Source organism: Melanerpes formicivorus, unplaced genomic scaffold, assembly GCF_026170545.1.
Source record: "Melanerpes formicivorus ecotype bairdi unplaced genomic scaffold, bMelFor1.0.p_v2 SCAF_113, whole genome shotgun sequence".
NCBI classification, from domain to species: domain Eukaryota; kingdom Metazoa; phylum Chordata; class Aves; order Piciformes; family Picidae; genus Melanerpes; species Melanerpes formicivorus.
In genome coordinates, this window is record NW_027142465.1 from 125360 (window position 1) to 144963 (window position 19604).

General features: G+C 63.1%; 1 protein-coding gene across 2 annotated transcripts in view; it reads right to left on the reverse strand.

Moving 5' to 3' along the window:
- NSF (N-ethylmaleimide sensitive factor, vesicle fusing ATPase) overlaps nt 1-19604 on the reverse strand; it is a 92080-nt gene that overhangs the window by 40538 nt on the left and 31938 nt on the right. For both annotated transcript variants that reach the window (XM_068167193.1, XM_068167192.1), the window contains exons 4-8: nt 19409-19448; nt 16838-17004; nt 15501-15608; nt 13658-13733; nt 5762-5917 (exon numbers count right to left, since the gene is read on the reverse strand). In XM_068167193.1, the coding sequence (XP_068023294.1) occupies nt 5762-5917; nt 13658-13733; nt 15501-15608; nt 16838-17004; nt 19409-19448 (547 nt within the window). The remainder of the gene's footprint in view (nt 1-5761; nt 5918-13657; nt 13734-15500; nt 15609-16837; nt 17005-19408; nt 19449-19604) is intronic.

Genomic DNA, 19604 nt, shown 5'->3' on the forward strand with positions numbered 1-19604 from the left:
GAGGCTGGCAGTGCAGGGCTGCAGGGACAGAGGCTGGCAGTGCAGGGCTGCAGGGACAGAGGATTCCAGTGCAGGGCTGCAGGGACAGAGGCTGGCAGTGCAGGGCTGCAGGGACAGAGGCTGGCAGTGCAGGGCTGCAGGGACAGAGGATTCCAGTGCAGGGCTGCAGGGGCAGAGGATTCCAGTGCAGGGCTGCAGGGGCAGAGGCTGGCAGTGCAGGGCTGCAGGGGCAGAGGCTGGCAGTGCAGGGCTGCAGGGACAGAGGCTGGCAGTGCAGGGCTGCAGGGACAGAGGATCCCAGTGCAGGGCTGCAGGGACAGAGGCTGGCAGTGCAGGGCTGCAGGGACAGAGGCTGGCAGTGCAGGGCTGCAGGGACAGAGGATTCCAGTGCAAGGCTGCAGGGACAGAGGATTCCAGTGCAGGGCTGCAGGGACAGAGGCTGGCAGTGCAGGGCTGCAGGGACAGAGGCTGGCAGTGCAGGGCTGCAGGGACAGAGCCTTGCAGTGCAGGTCTGCAGGGACAGAGGATTCCAGTGCAAGGCTGCAGGGACAGAGGATTCCAGTGCAGGGCTGCAGGGACAGAGGCTGGCAGTGCAGGGCTGCAGGGACAGGGGCTGGCAGTGCAGGGCTGCAGGGACAGAGGATCCCAGTGCAGGGCTGCAGGGACAGAGGATCCCAGTGCAGGGCTGCAGGGACAGAGGCTGGCAGTGCAGGGCTGCAGGGACAGAGGATCCCAGTGCAGGGCTGCAGGGACAGGGGCTGGCAGTGCAGGGCTGCAGGGACAGAGCCTTGCAGTGCAGAGCTGCAGGGACAGAGCCTTGCAGTGCAGGGCTGCAGGGACAGAGGCTGGCAGTGCAGGGCTGCAGGGACAGAGGATTCCAGTGCAGGGCTGCAGGGAGAGAGGCTGGCAGTGCAGGGCTGCAGGGACAGAGGCTGGCAGTGCAGGGCTGCAGGGACACAGGCTGGCAGTGCAGGGCTGCAGGGACAGAGGATTCCAGTGCAGGGCTGCAGGGACAGAGGATTCCAGTGCAGGGCTGCAGGGACAGAGGCTGGCAGTGCAGGGCTGCAGGGGCAGAGGCTGGCAGTGCAGGGCTGCAGGGGCAGAGGATTCCAGTGCAGGGCTGCAGGGACAGAGGCTGGCAGTGCAGGGCTGAAGGGACAGAGGATTCCAGTGCAGGGCTGCAGGGACAGAGGCTGGCAGTGCAGGGCTGCAGGGGCAGGGGCTGGCAGTGCAGGGCTGCAGGGACAGAGGCTGGCAGTGCAGGGCTGCAGGGACAGAGGCTGGCAGTGCAGGGCTGCAGGGACAGAGGATCCCAGTGCAGGGCTGCAGGGACAGAGGCTGGCAGTGCAGGGCTGCAGGGACAGAGGCTGGCAGTGCAGGGCTGCAGGGACAGAGCCTTGCAGTGCAGGGCTGCAGGGACAGAGGATTCCAGTGCAGGGCTGCAGGGACAGAGGATTCCAGTGCAGGGCTGCAGGGACAGAGGCTGGCAGTGCAGGGCTGCAGGGACAGGGGCTGGCAGTGCAGGGCTGCAGGGACAGAGGATCCCAGTGCAGGGCTGCAGGGACAGAGGATCCCAGTGCAGGGCTGCAGGGACAGAGGCTGGCAGTGCAGGGCTGCAGGGACAGAGGATCCCAGTGCAGGGCTGCAGGGACAGAGGCTGGCAGTGCAGGGCTGCAGGGGCAGAGGATTCCAGTGCAGGGCTGCAGGGACAGAGGCTGGCAGTGCAGGGCTGCAGGGACAGAGGATTCCAGTGCAGGGCTGCAGGGACAGAGGCTGGCAGTGCAGGGCTGCAGGGGCAGAGGCTGGCAGTGCAGGGCTGCAGGGGGAGAGGCTGGCAGTGCAGGGCTGCAGGGACAGAGGATCCCAGTGCAGGGCTGCAGGGACAGAGGCTGGCAGTGCAGGGCTGCAGGGACAGAGGCTGGCAGTGCAGGGCTGCAGGGACAGAGGATCCCAGTGCAGGGCTGCAGGGACAGAGGATTCCAGTGCAGGGCTGCAGGGACAGAGGCTGGCAGTGCAGGGCTGCAGGGACAGAGCCTGGCAGTGCAGGGCTGCAGGGACAGAGGCTGGCAGTGCAGGGCTGCAGGGACACAGGCTGGCAGTGCAGGGCTGCAGGGACAGAGCCTTGCAGTGCAGGGCTGCAGGGACACAGGCTGGCAGTGCAGGGCTGCAGGGACAGAGCCTTGCAGTGCAGGGCTGCAGGGACAGAGGCTGGCAGTGCAGAGCTGCAGGGACAGAGGCTGGCAGTGCAGGGCTGCAGGGACACAGGCTGGCAGTGCAGGGCTGCAGGGACAGAGCCTTGCAGTGCAGGGCTGCAGGGACACAGGCTGGCAGTGCAGGGCTGCAGGGACAGAGGATCCCAGTGCAGGGCTGCAGGGACAGAGGCTGGCAGTGCAGAGCTGCAGGGACAGAAGCTGGCAGTGCAGGTCTGCAGGGACAGAGGATTCCAGTGCAGGGCTGCAGGGACAGAGGATTCCAGTGCAGGGCTGCAGGGACAGAGGCTGGCAGTGCAGGGCTGCAGGGACAGAGGATTCCAGTGCAGGGCTGCAGGGACAGGGGCTGGCAGTGCAGGGCTGCAGGGACACAGGCTGGCAGTGCAGGGCTGCAGGGACAGAGCCTTGCAGTGCAGGGCTGCAGGGACAGAGGATTCCAGTGCAGGGCTGTAGGGACAGGGGCTGGCAGTGCAGGGCTGCAGGGACAGAGGATTCCAGTGCAGGGCTGTAGGGACAGGGGCTGGCAGTGCAGGGCTGCAGGGACAGAGGCTGGCAGTGCAGGGCTGCAGGGAGAGAGGATTCCAGTGCAGGGCTGCAGGGAGAGAGGATTCCAGTGCAGGGCTGCAGGGACAGAGGCTGGCAGTGCAGGGCTGCAGGGACAGAGGCTGGCAGTGCAGGGCTGCAGGGAGAGAGGATTCCAGTGCAGGGCTGCAGGGACAGAGGATTCCAGTGCAGGGCTGCAGGGAGAGAGGATGCCAGTGCAGGGCTGCAGGGACAGGGGCTGGCAGTGCAGGGCTGCAGGGAGAGAGGATGCCAGTGCAGGGCTGCAGGGGCAGAGGCTGGCAGTGCAGGGCTGCAGGGACAGAGGCTGGCAGTGCAGGGCTGCAGGGACAGAGGATGCCAGTGCAGGGCTGCAGGGACAGAGGCTGGCAGTGCAGGGCTGCAGGGAGAGAGGCTGGCAGTGCAGGGCTGCAGGGACAGAGGATTCCAGTGCAAGGCTGCAGGGACAGAGGATCCCAGTGCAGGGCTGCAGGGAGAGAGGATGCCAGTGCAGGGCTGCAGGGACAGGGGCTGGCAGTGCAGGGCTGCAGGGACAGAGCCTTGCAGTGCAGGGCTGCAGGGGCAGAGGATTCCAGTGCAGGGCTGCAGGGACAGGGGCTGGCAGTGCAGGGCTGCAGGGACACAGGCTGGCAGTGCAGGGCTGCAGGGGGAGAGGCTGGCAGTGCAGGGCTGCAGGGACAGAGGATTCCAGTGCAGGGCTGCAGGGACAGGGGCTGGCAGTGCAGGGCTGCAGGGACAGAGGATTCCAGTGCAGGGCTGCAGGGACAGAGCCTTGCAGTGCAGGGCTGCAGGGACAGAGGCTGGCAGTGCAGGGCTGCAGGGACAGAGGCTGGCAGTGCAGGGCTGCAGGGACAGGGGATTCCAGTGCAGGGCTGCAGGGACAGAGGCTGGCAGTGCAGGGCTGCAGGGACAGAGGATTCCAGTGCAGGGCTGCAGGGACAGAGGATTCCAGTGCAGGGCTGCAGGGGCAGAGGCTGGCAGTGCAGGGCTGCAGGGGCAGAGGCTGGCAGTGCAGGGCTGCAGGGGCAGAGGATTCCAGTGCAGGGCTGCAGGGACAGAGGCTGGCAGTGCAGGGCTGCAGGGACAGAGGATTCCAGTGCAGGGCTGCAGGGACAGAAGCTGTGTGGCCTGGCTGACACTCTGGGATGGAAGGATCCATGCAGAGGGACCTGGAGAGGCTGCAGAGCTGGGCCCAAGCCAACCTGATGAAGTTCAGCAAGGCCAAGGGCAATGTCCTGCTCCTGGGTCAGGGCAAGGCTAAGCACAAATCCAGGCTGGGTGACAAACAGCTCAAGCAGGGCTGAGGAGAAGGCCTTGGGGCTGTCAGCTGGTGACAAACTCCCCAGGAGCCAGCAGTGGTTGCAGGCAGAGCAGCAGCACAGGGAGGGGATTCTGCCCTCTGCTCTGCTCTGCCCCTACCTGCAGCACTGCCTCCAGCTCTGGGCCCCCAGCACAAGGAGGACCTGGAGCTGCTGGAGAGGGGACAGAGGAGGCCACAAAGAGGATCAGAGGCTGCAGAACCTCCCCTGTGGGGCCAGGCTGGGAGAGCTGGGGCTGTGCAGCCTGCAGAGGAGAAGGCTCCAGGGAGACCTCAGAGCAGCCTTGCAGTACCTGAAGGGCTCCAGGAGAGCTGGGGAGGGACTTGGGACAAGGGCTGGGAGGGACAGGAGGAGGAACAATGGCTTTGAGCTGGGAGAGGGGAGGCTGAGACTGGAGATGAGGAAGAAATTGCTGAGAGTGAGGCTGGGGAGAGCCTGGCACAGGCTGCCCAGGGAGGCTGTGGCTGTCCCCTGCCTGGAGGTGTTCAGGGCCAGGCTGGATGAGGCCCTGAGCAGCCTGGGCTGGGGGAGGTGTCTCTGCCCATGGCAGGGGCTGGCACTGGCTCTGAGGTCCCTTCCAGCCCAAGCATTCTGTGACTCTATGACAGACTCTGCTCAGAGCTCACACACAGCCCACTGCCAGGAGGTCCTGAGCAGGGACCAGGACTCCTCAGCCTCACTGCCATCAGCCAGTGAAGCTCTCAACAGAGCAGGCAGGGTCTGAGCTCCCAGAGGAGCAGCCAGGCAGATCCTGTGCCCCCTCACCAGGCACTGCCTGCAGTGTGGAGCAGCCCTGCTGCTCCCTGGCCCCCTCCAGCCAGGCACCCAGTGCCTGAAAGCAGAGAAAGGGCTTCCTGAGCCTGCTAGAGCTGTAAGCAGCAGTGAGGGCAGAGCCTCAGCAGGGAGGGCAGAGCCTCAGCAGGAAGGGCAGAGCCTCAGCAGGGAAGGCAGAGCCTCAGCAGGGAGGGCAGAGCCTCAGCAGGGAGAGCAGAGCCTCAGCAGGGAGAGCAGAGCCTCAGCAGGGAGAGCAGAGCCTCAGCAGGGAGGGCAGAGCCTCAGCAGGGAGAGCAGAGCCTCAGCAGGGAGGGCAGAGCCCCAGCAGGGAGGGCAGAGCCTCAGCTGGGTGTGAGGGGAGCCCCAGCTGGTTGTGAGGGGAGCCCCAGCAGGGTGTGAGGGGAGCCCCAGCTGGGGGTGAGGGGAGCCCCAGCTGGGGGTGAGGGCAGAGCTCCAGCAGGGAAGGCTGAGCCCCAGCTGGGTGTGAGGGCAGCCCCAGCAGGGAAGGCTGAGCCCCAGCTGGGTGTGAGGGCAGCCCCAGCAGGGTGTGAGGGCAGCCCCAGCAGGGAAGGCTGAGCCCCAGCAGGGTGTGAGGGGAGCCCCAGCAGGGTGTGAGGGCAGCCCCAGCAGGGAAGGCTCAGCCCCAGCAGGGTGTGAGGGGAGCCCCAGCAGGGAAGGCTCAGCCCCAGCAGGGTGTGAGGGGAGCCCCAGCTGGAGGTGAGGGGAGCCCCAGCAGGGAAGGCTCAGCCCCAGCAGGGTGTGAGGGGAGCCCCAGCTGGGGGTGAGGGGAGCCCCAGCAGGGAAGGCTCAGCCCCAGCAGGGTCTGAGGGGAGCCCCAGCAGGGAAGGCTGAGCCCAGCCCTGGCAGAGCCCAAGCTGCCCCCCAGCTGCCACTCACCCATCTGCTCCACGATCTCGGGGGGGAAGACCCTGGAGGCGAAGGCCCTGCGGAAGATGTCGGAGAACTCCTTGTCCAGGCCCCCGATGCCCATCCTCTCGAAGTTCCAGTCAGGGTTGATGATGGACTGCCTGTTCTCCTTGGTCTTGGACTTGCCTGCAAGCAAAGGCCATGGTTTCAATCCTTGCACACAAGCCAGAATCAACCAGGTTGGAAAAAACAATTGAGCTCATCCAGCCCAAGCTCTCCCCCAGCACCATCACAGCAACTCAGCCATGGCTCCAAGGGCCTCAGCCAGGCTCTTCCTGAACACCTCCAGGGATGGGGACTCCACCACCTCCCTGGGCAGCACAGCCCAGTGGCCAATCTCTCTTGCTGGGAAGAACTTCCTCCTAACCTCCAGCCTGAACCTCCCCTGGCACAGCTTGAGACTGTGTCCTCTTGTTCTGCTGCTGCTTGCCTGGCAGAAGAGACCAACCCCCAGCTGGCTCCAACCTCCCTGCAGGGAGTTGCAGAGAGCAAGAAGGTCTCCCCTGAGCCTCCTCTTCTCCAGGTCCAGGGCAATGAAGAGGTCAGTGGTAGAGCCACAAAGGAACATCCTCCAGAGGCCAGAGAGAGCCCAGGGGGCTGAGCAGCCTGTCCCAGGGGACTGGGATCTGTTACCCTGCTCCATCTCCCTGCACCTCTCTGTTTAAGGGAGGGCACAGCCAAAGCTCCCTCTCTTCTCCCCACCTCAGGGCGCTCTGAGGCCATTCAGAGAGACCTGGAGAGGCTGAGAGCTGGGCAGAGAGGAACCTAATGAGGTTCCACAAGGATGAGAGCAGAGTCCTGCACCTGGGCAGGAAGGATAAACTGCAGCAGCAGAGGCTGGGAGGGGATCTGCTGCAGAGCAGCCCCAAGGAGAAGCATCTGGGGGTGCTGGTGGATAACAGCTCCATGGGGCAGCAATGTGCCCTGGGGGCCAAGAAGGCCAAGGGGGTCCTGGGGGCATTCAGAGGAGTGTGGCCAGCAGAGCCAGGGAGGTTCTCCTCCCCCTCTGCTCTGCCCTGCTGAGACCTCCCCTGGAATATTGCAGCCAGCTGTGGGCTCCCCAGCTCAGGAGGGACAGGGATCTGCTGGAGAGAGTCCAAGGGAGGCTACAAGGATGCTGAAGGGACTGCAGCACTGCCTGGGGAGGAGAGGCTGAGAGCCCTGGGGCTGTTCAGTCTGGAGAGAAGGCTGAGAGGGATCTGATCAATGGCTATCAATAGCTGAGGGCTGGGGGGCAGGAGGGAGGGGACAGGGCCAGGCTCTGCTCACTGTGCCCTGGGATAGGCCAAGGGGCAATGGATGGAAACTGCAGCACAGGAGGTTCCATGAGGAGGAACTTCTGCACTGTGAGGCTCCCAGAGGCCTGGAGCAGGCTGCCCAGAGAGGTTGTGGAGTCTCCTGCTCTGGAGACATTGAGGCCCCACCTGGATGTGTTCCTGGGTGACCTGCCCTGGGTGACCCTGCTCTGGCAGGGGGTTGGGCTCCATCTCCAGGGGTTCCTTCCCACCCCACCACTCTGATCTGCTCTCTCCCAGGTCCCTGGGATGCTACCTGGCTTGCCCTGGGTCCTCTCCTCAGCCATGCCTCCTCCAGCCAGAGCAGTCCCCACTTGCTCCTGGGGCAGCAGCTGCTCCACACTGCAGCCCTCCTGCTCTCCTCTCAGGCTTCTCCATTCCCCCTGCAGCCTCTGAGAGAGGGGCAGAGCAGAACCACCCCCAGTGTGCTCTGTGTCTGAGACACAGGCACAGAACTGTGCCCTGCTCTGTTCCTGCCCCTGCTGAGCAAGGAGCCAGCACTGGCAGCGACTGAGCAGCACTGCCCTGGAACCACCACAGCAGGGCCCTGGGCCCAGCACTGCCAGCAGGGCTCTCCCCCACACCTCAGCTGTCTCACCCAGGATCCCCTCTGCAGTTTCACTGCTCAGTGCCTGAGCCCCACACAGCTTTCCCCCCTCTTCCCTCACTCTTTTCCCAGCACATTCAACAACTGCAAGGAGAAGCAAAGCCCCAGCAGAGCTCCAGGCTGAACTGCACTGGCACCAGCCAGCTCCTCCTGCCCTTCCTCCACTCATCTGCTCAGGCCAGGGCCTCTCCTCTCACAGATCTCTGCTTTAATTCCTCCCAGAGAAACTTCCCTAAGAGCTTTGCTGGAGGAGCTCTGAAGGCCAAGCAGGTGATGGCAGAACAAGTTCTGCAGCAGGAGCTGCTGGAACACTGCAGCAGGAGCTGCTGGAACACTGCAGCAGGAGGCTGCTGGAACACTGCAGCAGGAGGCTGCTGGAACACTGCAGCAGGAGCTGCTGGAACACTGCAGCAGGAGCTGCTGGAACACTGCAGCAGGAGGCTGCTGGAACACTGCAGCAGGAGCTGCTGGAACACTGCAGCAGGAGGCTGCTGGAGCACTGCAGCAGGAGCTGCTGGAACACTGCAGCAGGAGCTGCTGGAACACTGCAGCAGGAGGCTGCTGGAACACTGCAGCAGGAGGGTGCTGGAACACTGCAGCAGGAGGCTGCTGGAACACTGCAGCAGGAGCTGCTGGAACACTGCAGCAGGAGGCTGCTGGAACACTGCAGCAGGAGACTGCTGGAACACTGCAGCAGGAGCTGCTGGAACACTGCAGCAGGAGGCTGCTGGAACACTGCAGCAGGAGCTGCTGGAACACTGCAGCAGGAGGCTGCTGGAACACTGCAGCAGGAGCTGCTGGAACACTGCAGCAGGAGGCTGCTGGAACACTGCAGCAGGCTGCCCAGGGAGGGGGCTGAGGTCCCAGCCCTGGAGCTATTCCAGGTGAGGCTGCTCAGGGCTCTGAGCAAGCTGCTCCAGGGGAGGATGTCCCTGCTGAGTGCAGGGGGCAGGACTGGAGGAGCTGTGGAGCTCCCTTCCAGCCCAGAGCACTCTCTGAGGCTATGTCAGCCTTGTGCCTGTGCCTTCTGAGCCAGGCAGGGAGCTCTGGGGGGCACAACAGGCAGAAGCCAGGCTGGCACTGCCAGCACACCAGCTCTGGGCCAGACACCCACTGCAGCAGGCTGCCCAGGGAGGGGGCTGAGGTCCCAGCCCTGGAGCTATTCCAGGTGAGGCTGCCCAGGGCTCTGAGCAAGCTGCTCCAGGGGAGGATGTCCCTGCTGCCTGCAGGGGGTGGCCTGGATGAGCTTTGGAGCTCCCTTCCAGCCCAGAGCACTCTGTGAGGCTATGATTCACACCCACTGAGTCACCCCCAGGGTGATTCACCCCCAGCTGCACTCTCTGGTGATTGTTTTGTGCACAGCTTTCAGGATGAGAGCTCTGCAGCTCCCCAGAGCCTCTCTGGAATCCTCTGGAGAGCTGACAGCTCATTCCCCACCTTCCAGCCCTCAGCCACAAGAGCAGCTCCAAGCAAGGTTACACCACACAGGCCAGCAGGTGCCTCAGCACCCAGAGGGGTACAAGCCAGGCCTGGTCAAACACCACTGCTGCTGCTCCTGGTCCTTCCACAGCCTCTCCTAGAGCCACTCCAAGCTGAGCCAAGCACAGGCTGCAGTCCCCATGCTGCAGTGGGGTTCCCCTCAGCCCCTGCTGCACACAGGCCACCCAAGCCTTTGTCCTGCAGCCCTCCTGCTGAAGCCAGCAGGGTGCTCAGGGGCAGGCACTGAGCTCCAGGGCTGCCTCAGCAACGCTGCTGAGATGCTAACAGTGCAACCCACCAAGCACCTGATGTCTGAGGGGCAACCTGGGTTTAGGCTGGACAGGAGGAGGGAGTTCTGCACAGGGAGGGTGGGGAGAGACTGGGACAGGCTGCCCAGGGGGGGTGCTGGAGGCTCCAGCCCTGCAGACAGTCAGGATCAGCCTTGTGTGGCCCTGGGCAGCCTGCTCTGGCTGGAGCTGTCCCTGCTGCCTGCAGGGGGTTGGAGAAGATGCCCTTGGGGGGTCCCTTCCATGCAACCTGTGACCCTGACACTCTCCCTGGTTAGATCATCAGCTGCAGAGGATGTTCAGAGGCATCTCTGTGCTCAGCCACCAGGGAAACCAACAGCAGAAGGGAAACCCAGAGCAGAAGCAGAGGCTCTGCAGATTATCCTAAGCTGCTACAGGAACTGGATGTCCTCTGTTCTCCTGGGCTGACACAGGGCACTACAGGACTGGCCCTGGGAACTGTTCTCTCCCTCCATTGCTGACCAGGCCTGGCTGGATCCAGGGGAGGAGGTTCAACAAGGCCAAGGGCTGGGTGCTGCACTTGGGGCACAACAGCCCCAGGGAGGCTCCAGGCTGGGGGCAGAGGGGATGGGAACTGCCCAGCAGAAAAGGCCCTGGGGGTGCTGGGTGCCAGCAGCTGGAGCTGAGGCAGCAGTGCCCAGGGGGCCAAGAAGGCCTCCAGCAGCCTGGGCTGGAGCAGCAATGCTGTGGGCAGCAGGGGCAGGGCAGGGCTGGTGCCCCTGGGCTGGGCACTGGGGAGGCCACAGCTGGAATCCTGGGGTCAGGTTTGGGCTCCTGAGTCCAAGAAGGACTTTGAGAGGCTGAGCAGGGCCAGAGAAGGGCAACAGAGCTGGGGAAGGGTCTGGAGAGCAGGGCTGGGGAGGAGCAGCTGAGGGAGCTGGGGTTGGTGAGTGTGGAGTGAAGGAGGCTGAGGGAGACCTCCTTGCTCTCTGCAGCTCTGAGAGGAGGCTGCAGCCAGGGGGGGTTGGTCACTTCTCCCAGGGAAGAAGGGAGAGGACAAGAGGAAAGGCCTCAAGCTGCCCCAGGGAGGTTCAGGTTGGCCATGAGGAACAATTTCTTCCCCTTGAGGGTTGCCAAGGCCTGGCCCAGGCTGCTCAGGGCAGTGGTGGAGTCTCCATCCCTGGAGGGGTTTCAGAGCCCTGGAGCTGTGGTGCTGAGGGCCAGGGCTCAGCAGTGGACTTGGCAGTGTTGGGTTGATGTTTGGAGTCAGCCTTGGAAGTTGCTTTCCAGCTAAGCAATCCTCTGCTCTCCCCCAAGCACCACTGTGCTGCTGGGGGTTTGTCCCAGCAGCTCTTCCAGAGGTACTGCAGGTGGAGCCAGAGCAGGAGCTGGCTCCTGCAGGGGCAGTCAGCACCCTGGGGGCTGCTCTGAGCACCCCTGGCCTGCACCTCACTTCCCACTGCAGCAATCAGGGAGTGGGTTGGGTTGGAAGGGACCTCAGAGGTCATCCAGTTCCATGGGCAGGGACACCTCCCCCCAGCCCAGGTCCAACCTGGCCTTGGACACCTCCAGGGAAGGGCATCCCCAGCCTCCCTGGGCCAGGCTTGGGCAAACAAACAAGGCCATGGCTCAGCTGCCAGCACAGGGAGCAGCTGGGGGCTGTGCACAGCTGGGTGCAGGGCAGCAGGCAGCTGCTGCTTCTCCACTGCTGCTGTGTTCCCTGCTGGCTGCAGCACAGCTCAGGGCTCAGGCAGGGCTCTTCCTCCTCCTGCAGAGCTTGGCCTACACTCCCCTCTTCTGGCTGCATCCCATCCCAGCTCAGCTGCTGCAGCCTGGAGGAGCTCCCCCGGGGCTGCAGCCCCTGCCCTGCTGCCGAGGAGGAACACAGCCTGCAGGGGGCATGGCTGCAGAGCCTCTGCATGGAGCACAGCCAGGCTGCAGGCACAGCTCAGGGACACTTGCAGCTCCACTTCCTTAGTCAGGAGCCCAGGAGCCTCCAGGGGCTCCCAGAGCAGCTAGGGAATATCAGTTTAGAATAAACCAAACCAGGTTGGAAGAGACCTTCAAGATCATCATGTCCAACCCATCAACCAATCCAACACCACCCAAACAGCTAACCCATGGCACCCAGCACCCCAGCAAGTCTCCTCCTGAACACCTCCAGGCATGGTGACTCCACCACCTCCCTGGGCAGCACATCCCCATGGGCAATCTCTCTCTCTGTGCAGAACTTCTTCCTAACCTCCAGCCTAAACCTCCCCTGGCACAGCTTGAGACTGTGTCCTCTTGTTCTGGGGCTGGGTGCCTGGCAGAAGAGCCCAACCGCCACCTGGCTCCAACCTCCCTGCAGGGAGTTGCAGAGAGCAAGAAGGTCTCCCCTGAGCCTCCTCTTCTCCAGGCTAAGCAACCCCAGCTCCCTCAGCCTCTCCTCCCAGGGCTGTGCTCCAGACCCCTCCCCAGCTTTCTTGCCCTTCTCTGGACACCTTCCAGCAGCTCAACCTCTTTCCTAACCTGAGCTGAGGTGGCTCTGCCTGGGATGCATGAGGAGATGAAACACAGCAGCACCCTGCCAGGGGGAAACTGAGGCACAGCAGGCTCTGCCCTTGTCTGCAGGCCATGAGATGCACAGGGGGGGAAGGATTCCTACCTCCAGGCAGCCAGCCCTCCCTCAGCACCACCCCTCCCACCTCCCTGAGCTCTCAGGGGGATCACAGGACAGCAGCAGGGCTGGCAGGGATGCAGTGGCTGGGTTCTCTCCACGCTGCCCTCAGGCTGTCCTGGCAGAACTGTGACAAAGGAGCTGCAACCACCAACAGGAGCCAGGGTGGGGGTTGGGCTCTTCCCCTAGGCAAGCAGCACCAGAACAAGAGGACACAGTCTCAGGCTGTGCCAGGGGAGGTTCAGGTTGGAGGTGAGGAGAAAGTTCTTCCCAGCAAGAGAGATTGGCCACTGGGGATGTGCTGCCCAGGGAGGTGGTGGAGTCCCCATCCCTGGAGGTGTTCAGGGGGAGCCTGGATGAGGCCCTTGGTGCCATGGTTGAGTTGCTCAGATGGTGCTGGGGGAGAGGTTGGACTTGATCACAAAGGTCTCTTACAACCTGGTTAATTCTATTGTATTTTATAACACTGCCCAGCCCCCAGCAGCTCTGTCCAGCCCCCCGCAGCTCTGTCCAGGCCCCAGCAGCTCTGTCCAGCCCCCAGCAGCTCTGCTCAGCCCCCAGCAGCACTGTCCAGCCCCCAGCAGCTCTGTCCAGCCCCCAGCAGCTCTATCCAGCCCCCAGCAGCTCTGTCCAGGCCCCAGAAGCACTGTCCAGCCCCCAGCAGCTCTGCTCAGCCCCCAGCAGCTCTGTCCAGGCCAGGCAGCTCTGTCCAGCCCCCAGCAGCACTGTCCAGCCCCCAGCAGCTCTGTCCAGCCCCCAGCAGCACTGTCCAGCCCCCAGCAGCACTGTCCAGCCTCCAGCAGCACTGTCCAGCCCCCAGCAGCACTGTCCAGCCCCCAGCAGCTCTGTCCAGCCCCCAGCAGCTCTGTCCAGCCCCCAGCAGCACTGTCCAGGCCCCCAGCAGCACTGTCCAGCCCCCAGCAGCTCTGTCCAGCCCCCAGCAGCTCTGTCCAGGCCAGGCAGCACTGTCCAGCCCCCAGCAGCTCTGTCCAGCCCCCAGCAGCTCTGTCCAGCCCCCAGCAGCACTGTCCAGCCCCCAGCAGCACTGTCCAGGCCCCAGCAGCTCTGTCCAGCCCCCAGCAGCTCTGCTCAGCCCCCAGCAGCACTGTCCAGCCCCCAGCAGCTCTGTCCAGCCCCCAGCAGCACTGTCCAGCCCCCAGCAGCACTGTCCAGCCCCCAGCAGCTCTGTCCAGGCCAGGCAGCACTGTCCAGTCCCCAGCAGCACTGTCCAGGCCCCAGCAGCTCTGTCCAGCCCCCAGCAGCTCTGTCCAGCCCCCAGCAGCTCTGTCCAGGCAGCACTGTCCAGCCCCCAGCAGCACTGTCCAGCCCCCAGCAGCACTGTCCAGCCCCCAGCAGCTCTGTCCAGCCCCCAGCAGCACTGTCCAGGCCAGGCAGCACTGTCCAGCCCCCAGCAGCACTGTCCAGGCCAGGCAGCACTGTCCAGCCCCCAGCAGCTCTGTCCAGGCCAGGCAGCACTGTCCAGGCCAGGCAGCACTGTCCAGCCCCCAGCAGCACTGTCCAGGCCAGGCAGCACTGTCCAGGCAGCACTGTCCAGGCCAGGCAGCACTGTCCACTCACCTATCAGATTGAGAGAGGAGTTCTCAGCTTTCTCAAAGGCAACCTGACTGTTCCCAAGGACCAAGCCAACCTCGATCTGCAAAAGGGAAGGAAACAAAGAAGGAGCTGAAGGCTTCAGGCTCAGCTCAGATTGCTCCTCAGGCATCTTGAAAGACAAGGAACAGCAGCAAAAGCTCCAGCACAGGAGTCAGGGGCAAGACTGTGGAACACCAGCACCTCCTGCAACCACCAGCAGGGACTGCAGCAGCTCAGTGGCTTCCAGAATTTGGCTTTTTAGAGCCATCTGCTTAGTTCCAGCCCAAGCAATCTATTTCAGCAAGGTCTAGCAAGTGCACAGACTCAAATCAGGTCCCTTCTGCTGCAGGAAGAATCCAAACTGGACATATCTGGAGGACAAAAAGGCTCAGGAGAGGCTGTGGGGCAGGCTGTGGATGTGGTCTGCCTGGACCTCAGCAAGGCCTTTGCCACCATCCCCCACAGCCAACCCCTGGCCAAGCTGTCAGCCCCTGGCTGGGACAGCAGCTCTCTGAGCTGGGTTAGGAACTGGCTGGAGGCTGAGCCCAGAGAGTGGTGGTGAATGGTGCCACAGCCAGCTGGCAGCCAGGCACCAGTGGTGTGCCCCAGGGAGCAGTGCTGGGCCCTGTGCTCTTTAACATCTTCATTGGTGATCTGGATGAGGGCATTGAGTCAGTCAGCAGCAAGTCTGCAGCTGACACCAAGCTGGGGGCAGAGGTTGGTCAGTGAGAGGGCAGAAGGGCTCTGCAGAGGGACCTTGCCAGGCTGGGCAGATGGGCAGAGGCCAACAGGATGGCATTCAACAAGTCCAAGTGCCAGGGGCTGCACTTTGGCCACAGCAACCCCAGGCAGAGCTACAGGCTGGGGGCAGAGTGGCTGAGAGCTGCCAGGCAGAGAGGGACCTGGGGGTGCTGATTGACAGCTGCCTGAACAGGAGCCAGCAGTGTGCCCAGGGGGCCAAGAAGGCCAAGGGCATCCTGGCCTGCAGCAGGAAGAGTGTGGCCAGCAGGAGCAGGGAAGTCCTTGTGCCCTGTGCTCAGCACTGCTGAGGCCACACCTGGAGTCCTGTGTCCAGTTCTGGGCTCCTCAGGTTAGGAAAGAGGTTGAGCTGCTGGAAGGTGTCCAGAGAAGGGCAAGAAAGCTGGGGAGGGGTCTGGAGCACAGCCCTGGGAGGAGAGGCTGAGGGAGCTGGGGTTGCTTAGCCTGGAGAAGAGGAGGCTCAGGGGAGACCTTCTTGCTCTCTGCAACTCCCTGCAGGGAGGTTGTAGCCAGCTGGGGGTTGGTCTCTTCTGCCAGGCAAGCAGCAGCAGAACAAGAGGACACAGTCTCAAGCTGTGCCAGGGGAGGTTTAGGCTGGAGGTGAGGAGAAAGTTCTTCACTGAGAGAGTTGTTGGCCATTGGGATGTGCTGCCCAGGGAGGTGGTGGAGTCCCCATCCCTGGAGGTGCTCCAGAGGGGACTGGATGTGGCACTTGGTGCCATGGGTTAGTCAGGAGGTCTGTGTTGATAGGTTGGACTGGATGATCTCTGAGGTCTCTTCCAACCTTAGTGACACTGTGAGACTGTGAATTAGTACCCAGGGAGCAAAAGATGTGCCCCAGCCCTGCACTCAGGGGCTGCAGCTCCAAGCTCCCAGCCACACAAGCACAAGAGGCTGCATCCAGCTGCAGCCTTGCTCCTCACCCCCTGAGGCAAAAGATGCAGCCAGGTGAAACCTCTGTGCAGCCTCTCCAAAGGCAGCTGCCCAAAAGCCCTCCCTGCAGCAAGACCTGAGCAGTGCTGGAGTCTCTGCAGGGCCCAGGGTAGGCACAGGGGGTCTGGGAGCCTACCTTCTGCTTTTTGTTAGCTCCAGACTCCCCTTTGAGGATGCTGGGGTCCATAGCTTCCATGTCCTTCACCAGCAGGCCAAAGAGCTTGTCATTAAAGCTGAACACCAGCTGGGGAGAGAAAACAGAGCAAGGGAGCTGACCTCATTCAAAAGCTAAAAGGGACCTGGACAAGGCCAAGTTCTGAAGAGAGAGAGGCCTGAAGGTGAAGTTCAGCTCCCAACAAATTCCCTGCAGCCTTTACCCTGTACAGGTCTGGGGCACTGCCAGCAGGGTGGTGAGAGCCTGGCACAGGCTGCCCAGGGAGGTGGTGGAAGCCTCATCCCTGGAGGTGTTTGCAGCCAGGCTGGAGGTGGCTGTGAGCAACCTGCTGTGGTGTGAGGTGTCCCTGCCCATGGCAGGGGCTTGGAGCTGGCTGAGCCTTGAGCTCCCTGCCAGCCCTGACAGCTCTGATTCTATGACCATGTCCCTTCCATGTCCTGTACTTAACAGTAACAGAGCAGAAGTGGCAGAACATGAGGCCAGCTGCAAACACTCATAGAAAACCTCTCCCTCCACAAAAAGCTTCTTTCCTTTCCTTTTCTCCCCAGCCACATGTCCTGTGGCACCTCCTGACACCCCAGCACAAGGACATGGAAGTGCTGGAGCAGGTCCACTGGAGGCCACACAGATGATCAGAGGGGTGAAGAACCTTCCCTGTGGGGACAGGATGGGAGAGCTGGGGCTGCTCAGTCTGGAGAAGGCTCCAGGCAGACCTCAGAGCAGCCTTGCAGTACCTGGAGGGCTCCAGGAGAGCTGGGGAGGGACTTTGAACAAGGGCTGGGAGGGACAGGATGAGGAACAATGGCTTTGAGCTGGGAGAGGAGAGACTGAGAGTGGAGAGGAGGAAGAAAACCTTGAGGGTGAGGCTGGGGAGACTCTGGCACAGGCTGCCCAGGGAGGCTGTGGCTGCCTCCTGCCTGTCAGCAGTGCAGGGGAGCTTGGTTGGGGCTGTGAGCAGCCTGCCCTGGCTGGGGCTGTCCCTGCTGGCTGCAGGGGGCTGGGCCAGATGGCCTCCAAAGGTCCCTCCCAACCCAAACCATTCTGTCAGTCTGTAACCACCCAGGCCAGGGGGAGGCTGACCCCAGCTGCCTGCAGCCCTGGCACCTTCCTCACAGCCAGAGGTCCTCAGCTGGGGCAGAGACTGATCTCAGAGCACTGCTCCTGCTTCCAGTGCCAGCCAGGCTGCTTCAGCTGCTCCTCCAGCAGCCACTGCTGCCCCTCACTGCCCAGCCAGGCACTCTGCTGGCCTGCCCTCAGCACAGGCAGCTCCCTCCCCAGCTCCTGCCCTGCAGCCTGACCTGCTGGCCCACGGAGAAGGCCTGGCTGTTGAACTGCTGGATGAACTCTGCTGCCATCTTGTCGCTGTCATAGGGGTTGGAGTCGATGTTCTTCTTCTGCAGGAAGTCAATCTCGATGGTCATGGTCCCAATGCACTGCTTGGCCTTGTCAAAGCTGTACAGGGACACTGCAGGCACAGCAGGACAGCAGGGCTCAGGCAGGGACCCAGAGAGCAACTGCAGGAGGCACACAGGGCCCCAGCACAGCAGGGCTCAGGCAGGGACCCAGAGAGCAACTGCAGGAGGCACACAGGGCCCCAGCACAGCAGGGCTCAGGTAGGGACCAGAGAGCAACTGCAGGAGGCACACAGGGCCCCAGCACAGCAGGGCTCAGGCTCAGGCAGGGACCCAGAGAGCAACTGCAGGAGGCACACAGGGCCCCAGGATAGCAGGGCTCAGGTAGGGACCAGAGAGCAACTGCAGGAGGCACACAGGGCCCCAGCACAGCAGGGCTCAGGTAGGGACCAGAGAGCAACTGCAGGAGGCACACAGGGCACAGGACAGCAGGGCTCAGGCAGGGACCAGAGAGCAACTGCAGGAGGCACACAGGGCCCCAGCACAGCAGGGCTCAGGCAGGGACCCAGAGAGCAACTGCAGGAGGCACACAGGGCACAGGACAGCAGGGCTCAGGCAGGGCCCCAGAGAGCAACTGCAGGAGGCACACAGGGCCCCAGCACAGCAGGGCTCAGGTAGGGACCAGAGAGCAACTGCAGGAGGCACACAGGGCACAGGACAGCAGGGCTCAGGCAGGGACCAGAGAGCAACTGCAGGAGGCACACAGGGGCCCAGCACAGCAGGGCTCAGGTAGGGACCCAGAGAGCAACTGCAGGAGGCACACAGGGCCCCAGCACAGCAGGGCTCAGGCAGGGACCAGAGAGCAACTGCAGGAGGCACACAGGGCACAGGACAGCAGGGCTCAGGTAGGGACCCAGAGAGCAACTGCAGGAGGCACACAGGGCCCCAGCACAGCAGGGCTCAGGTAGGGACCCAGAGAGCAACTGCAGGAGGCACACAGGGCCCCAGCACAGCAGGGCTCAGGTAGGGCCCCAGAGAGCAACTGCAGGAGGCACACAGGGCCCCAGCACAGCAGGGCTCAGGTAGGGACCCAGAGAGCAACTGCAGGAGGCACACAGGGCCCCAGCACAGCAGGGCTCAGGTAGGGACCCAGAGAGCAACTGCAGGAGGCACACAGGGCCCCAGCACAGCAGGGCTCAGGCAGGGCCCCAGAGAGCAACTGCAGGAGGCACACAGAGCCCCAGGATAGCAGGGCTCAGGCAGGGCCCCAGAGAGCAACTGCAGGAGGCACACAGAGCCCCAGCACAGCAGACCCCAGGCAGGGACCAGAGAGCAACTGCAGCAGGCACACAGGGCCCCAGCACAGCAGGGCTCAGGCAGGGACCCAGAGAGCAACTACAGGAGGCACACAGGGCCCCAGGATAGCAGGGCTCAGGCAGGGACCCAGAGAGCAACTGCAGGAGGCACACAGGGCCCCAGGACAGCAGGGCTCAGGTAGGGACCAGAGAGCAACTGCAGGAGGCACACAGAGCCCCAGCACAGCAGGAGGCAGACTCCTGGCAGGGACCCTGAAAGGAACAGCAGGAGTCAGACTGCATGCAGGGAGCCTAAAAGCAACAGCAGGAGTCAAACAGGGCCCCAGAAGGCAACAGCAGGAGTCAGGCTCCAGGTAAGGACCCTAAAAGCAACAGCAGGAGTCAAAAGGGACACAAAAAGAACAGCAGGACTCAGACTGCAGGCAGGGACCCACAAGAGGAACAGCAGGGTCAGAGAGGGACACAAAAAGGAACAGCAGGAGGCAGACTGCAGGTAGGGAGCCTGAAAGCAACAGCAGGAGTCAAACAGGGCCCCAGAAAGCAACAGCAGGAGTCAGACTGCAGGTAGGGAGCCTGAAAGCAACAGCAGGAGGCAGACACCAGGCAGGGACCCTGCAGGGGTCAGAGAGGGACCCTGAAAGCAACAGCAGGAGGCAGACAGGGCCCCAGAAAGCAACAGCAGGAGGCAGACACCAGACAGGGACCCTAAAAGCAACAGCAGGGGTCAGAGAGGGACCCTGAAAGGAACAGCAGGAGTCAGACTGCAGGCAGGGAGCCTGAAAGCAACAGCAGGAGGCAGACAGGTCCCCAGAAAGCAACAGGAGTCAGGCTGCAGGCAGGGCCCCACTTGCACCAGACACAGCCCAGGGCTGGCAGAGCAGCTGCTGCCGTGCTGAGGGAGGGATGCAATGGATTCATTCTTCCTGGCAGGCTCCAGCCTCTCCTGCACACACCAGCAGGCACAGCAAACCCCTCCAAGGAAACCTAACCATGGAGAAGCTCTGCCTGGAAAAAGCTCTGCCTGGAAAAGCTCTCCATGGAAAAACTTCTCCCTGGAAATCTTCTCCATGAAAAGCTCTCCCTGGAGACCTTCTCCCTGGAGACCTCCTCCCTGGAGAGCCCTCTGCCGAGCTGCTCCTCAGCCCGGACCCCCCAGCTCCGCTGCCCGGAGCCCCCTGCAGGTGAGCCGCTGCTGCCTTACCGTCGATCTCCTGGCCGATGGAGAGCCCAGCCCACTTCCTCTGTGGAGAGAAGAGAAACACTTCAGGCAGCTGCCCTCGGGCAGACCAAAGCCCCCTCAGCTCCAGCAGCCTCTCAGAACAGCTTCACAGCATCCCAGGATGTCAGGGCTTGATAGGGATCCAAAGAGATCTTCCAGTCCAACCCCCTGCCAGAGC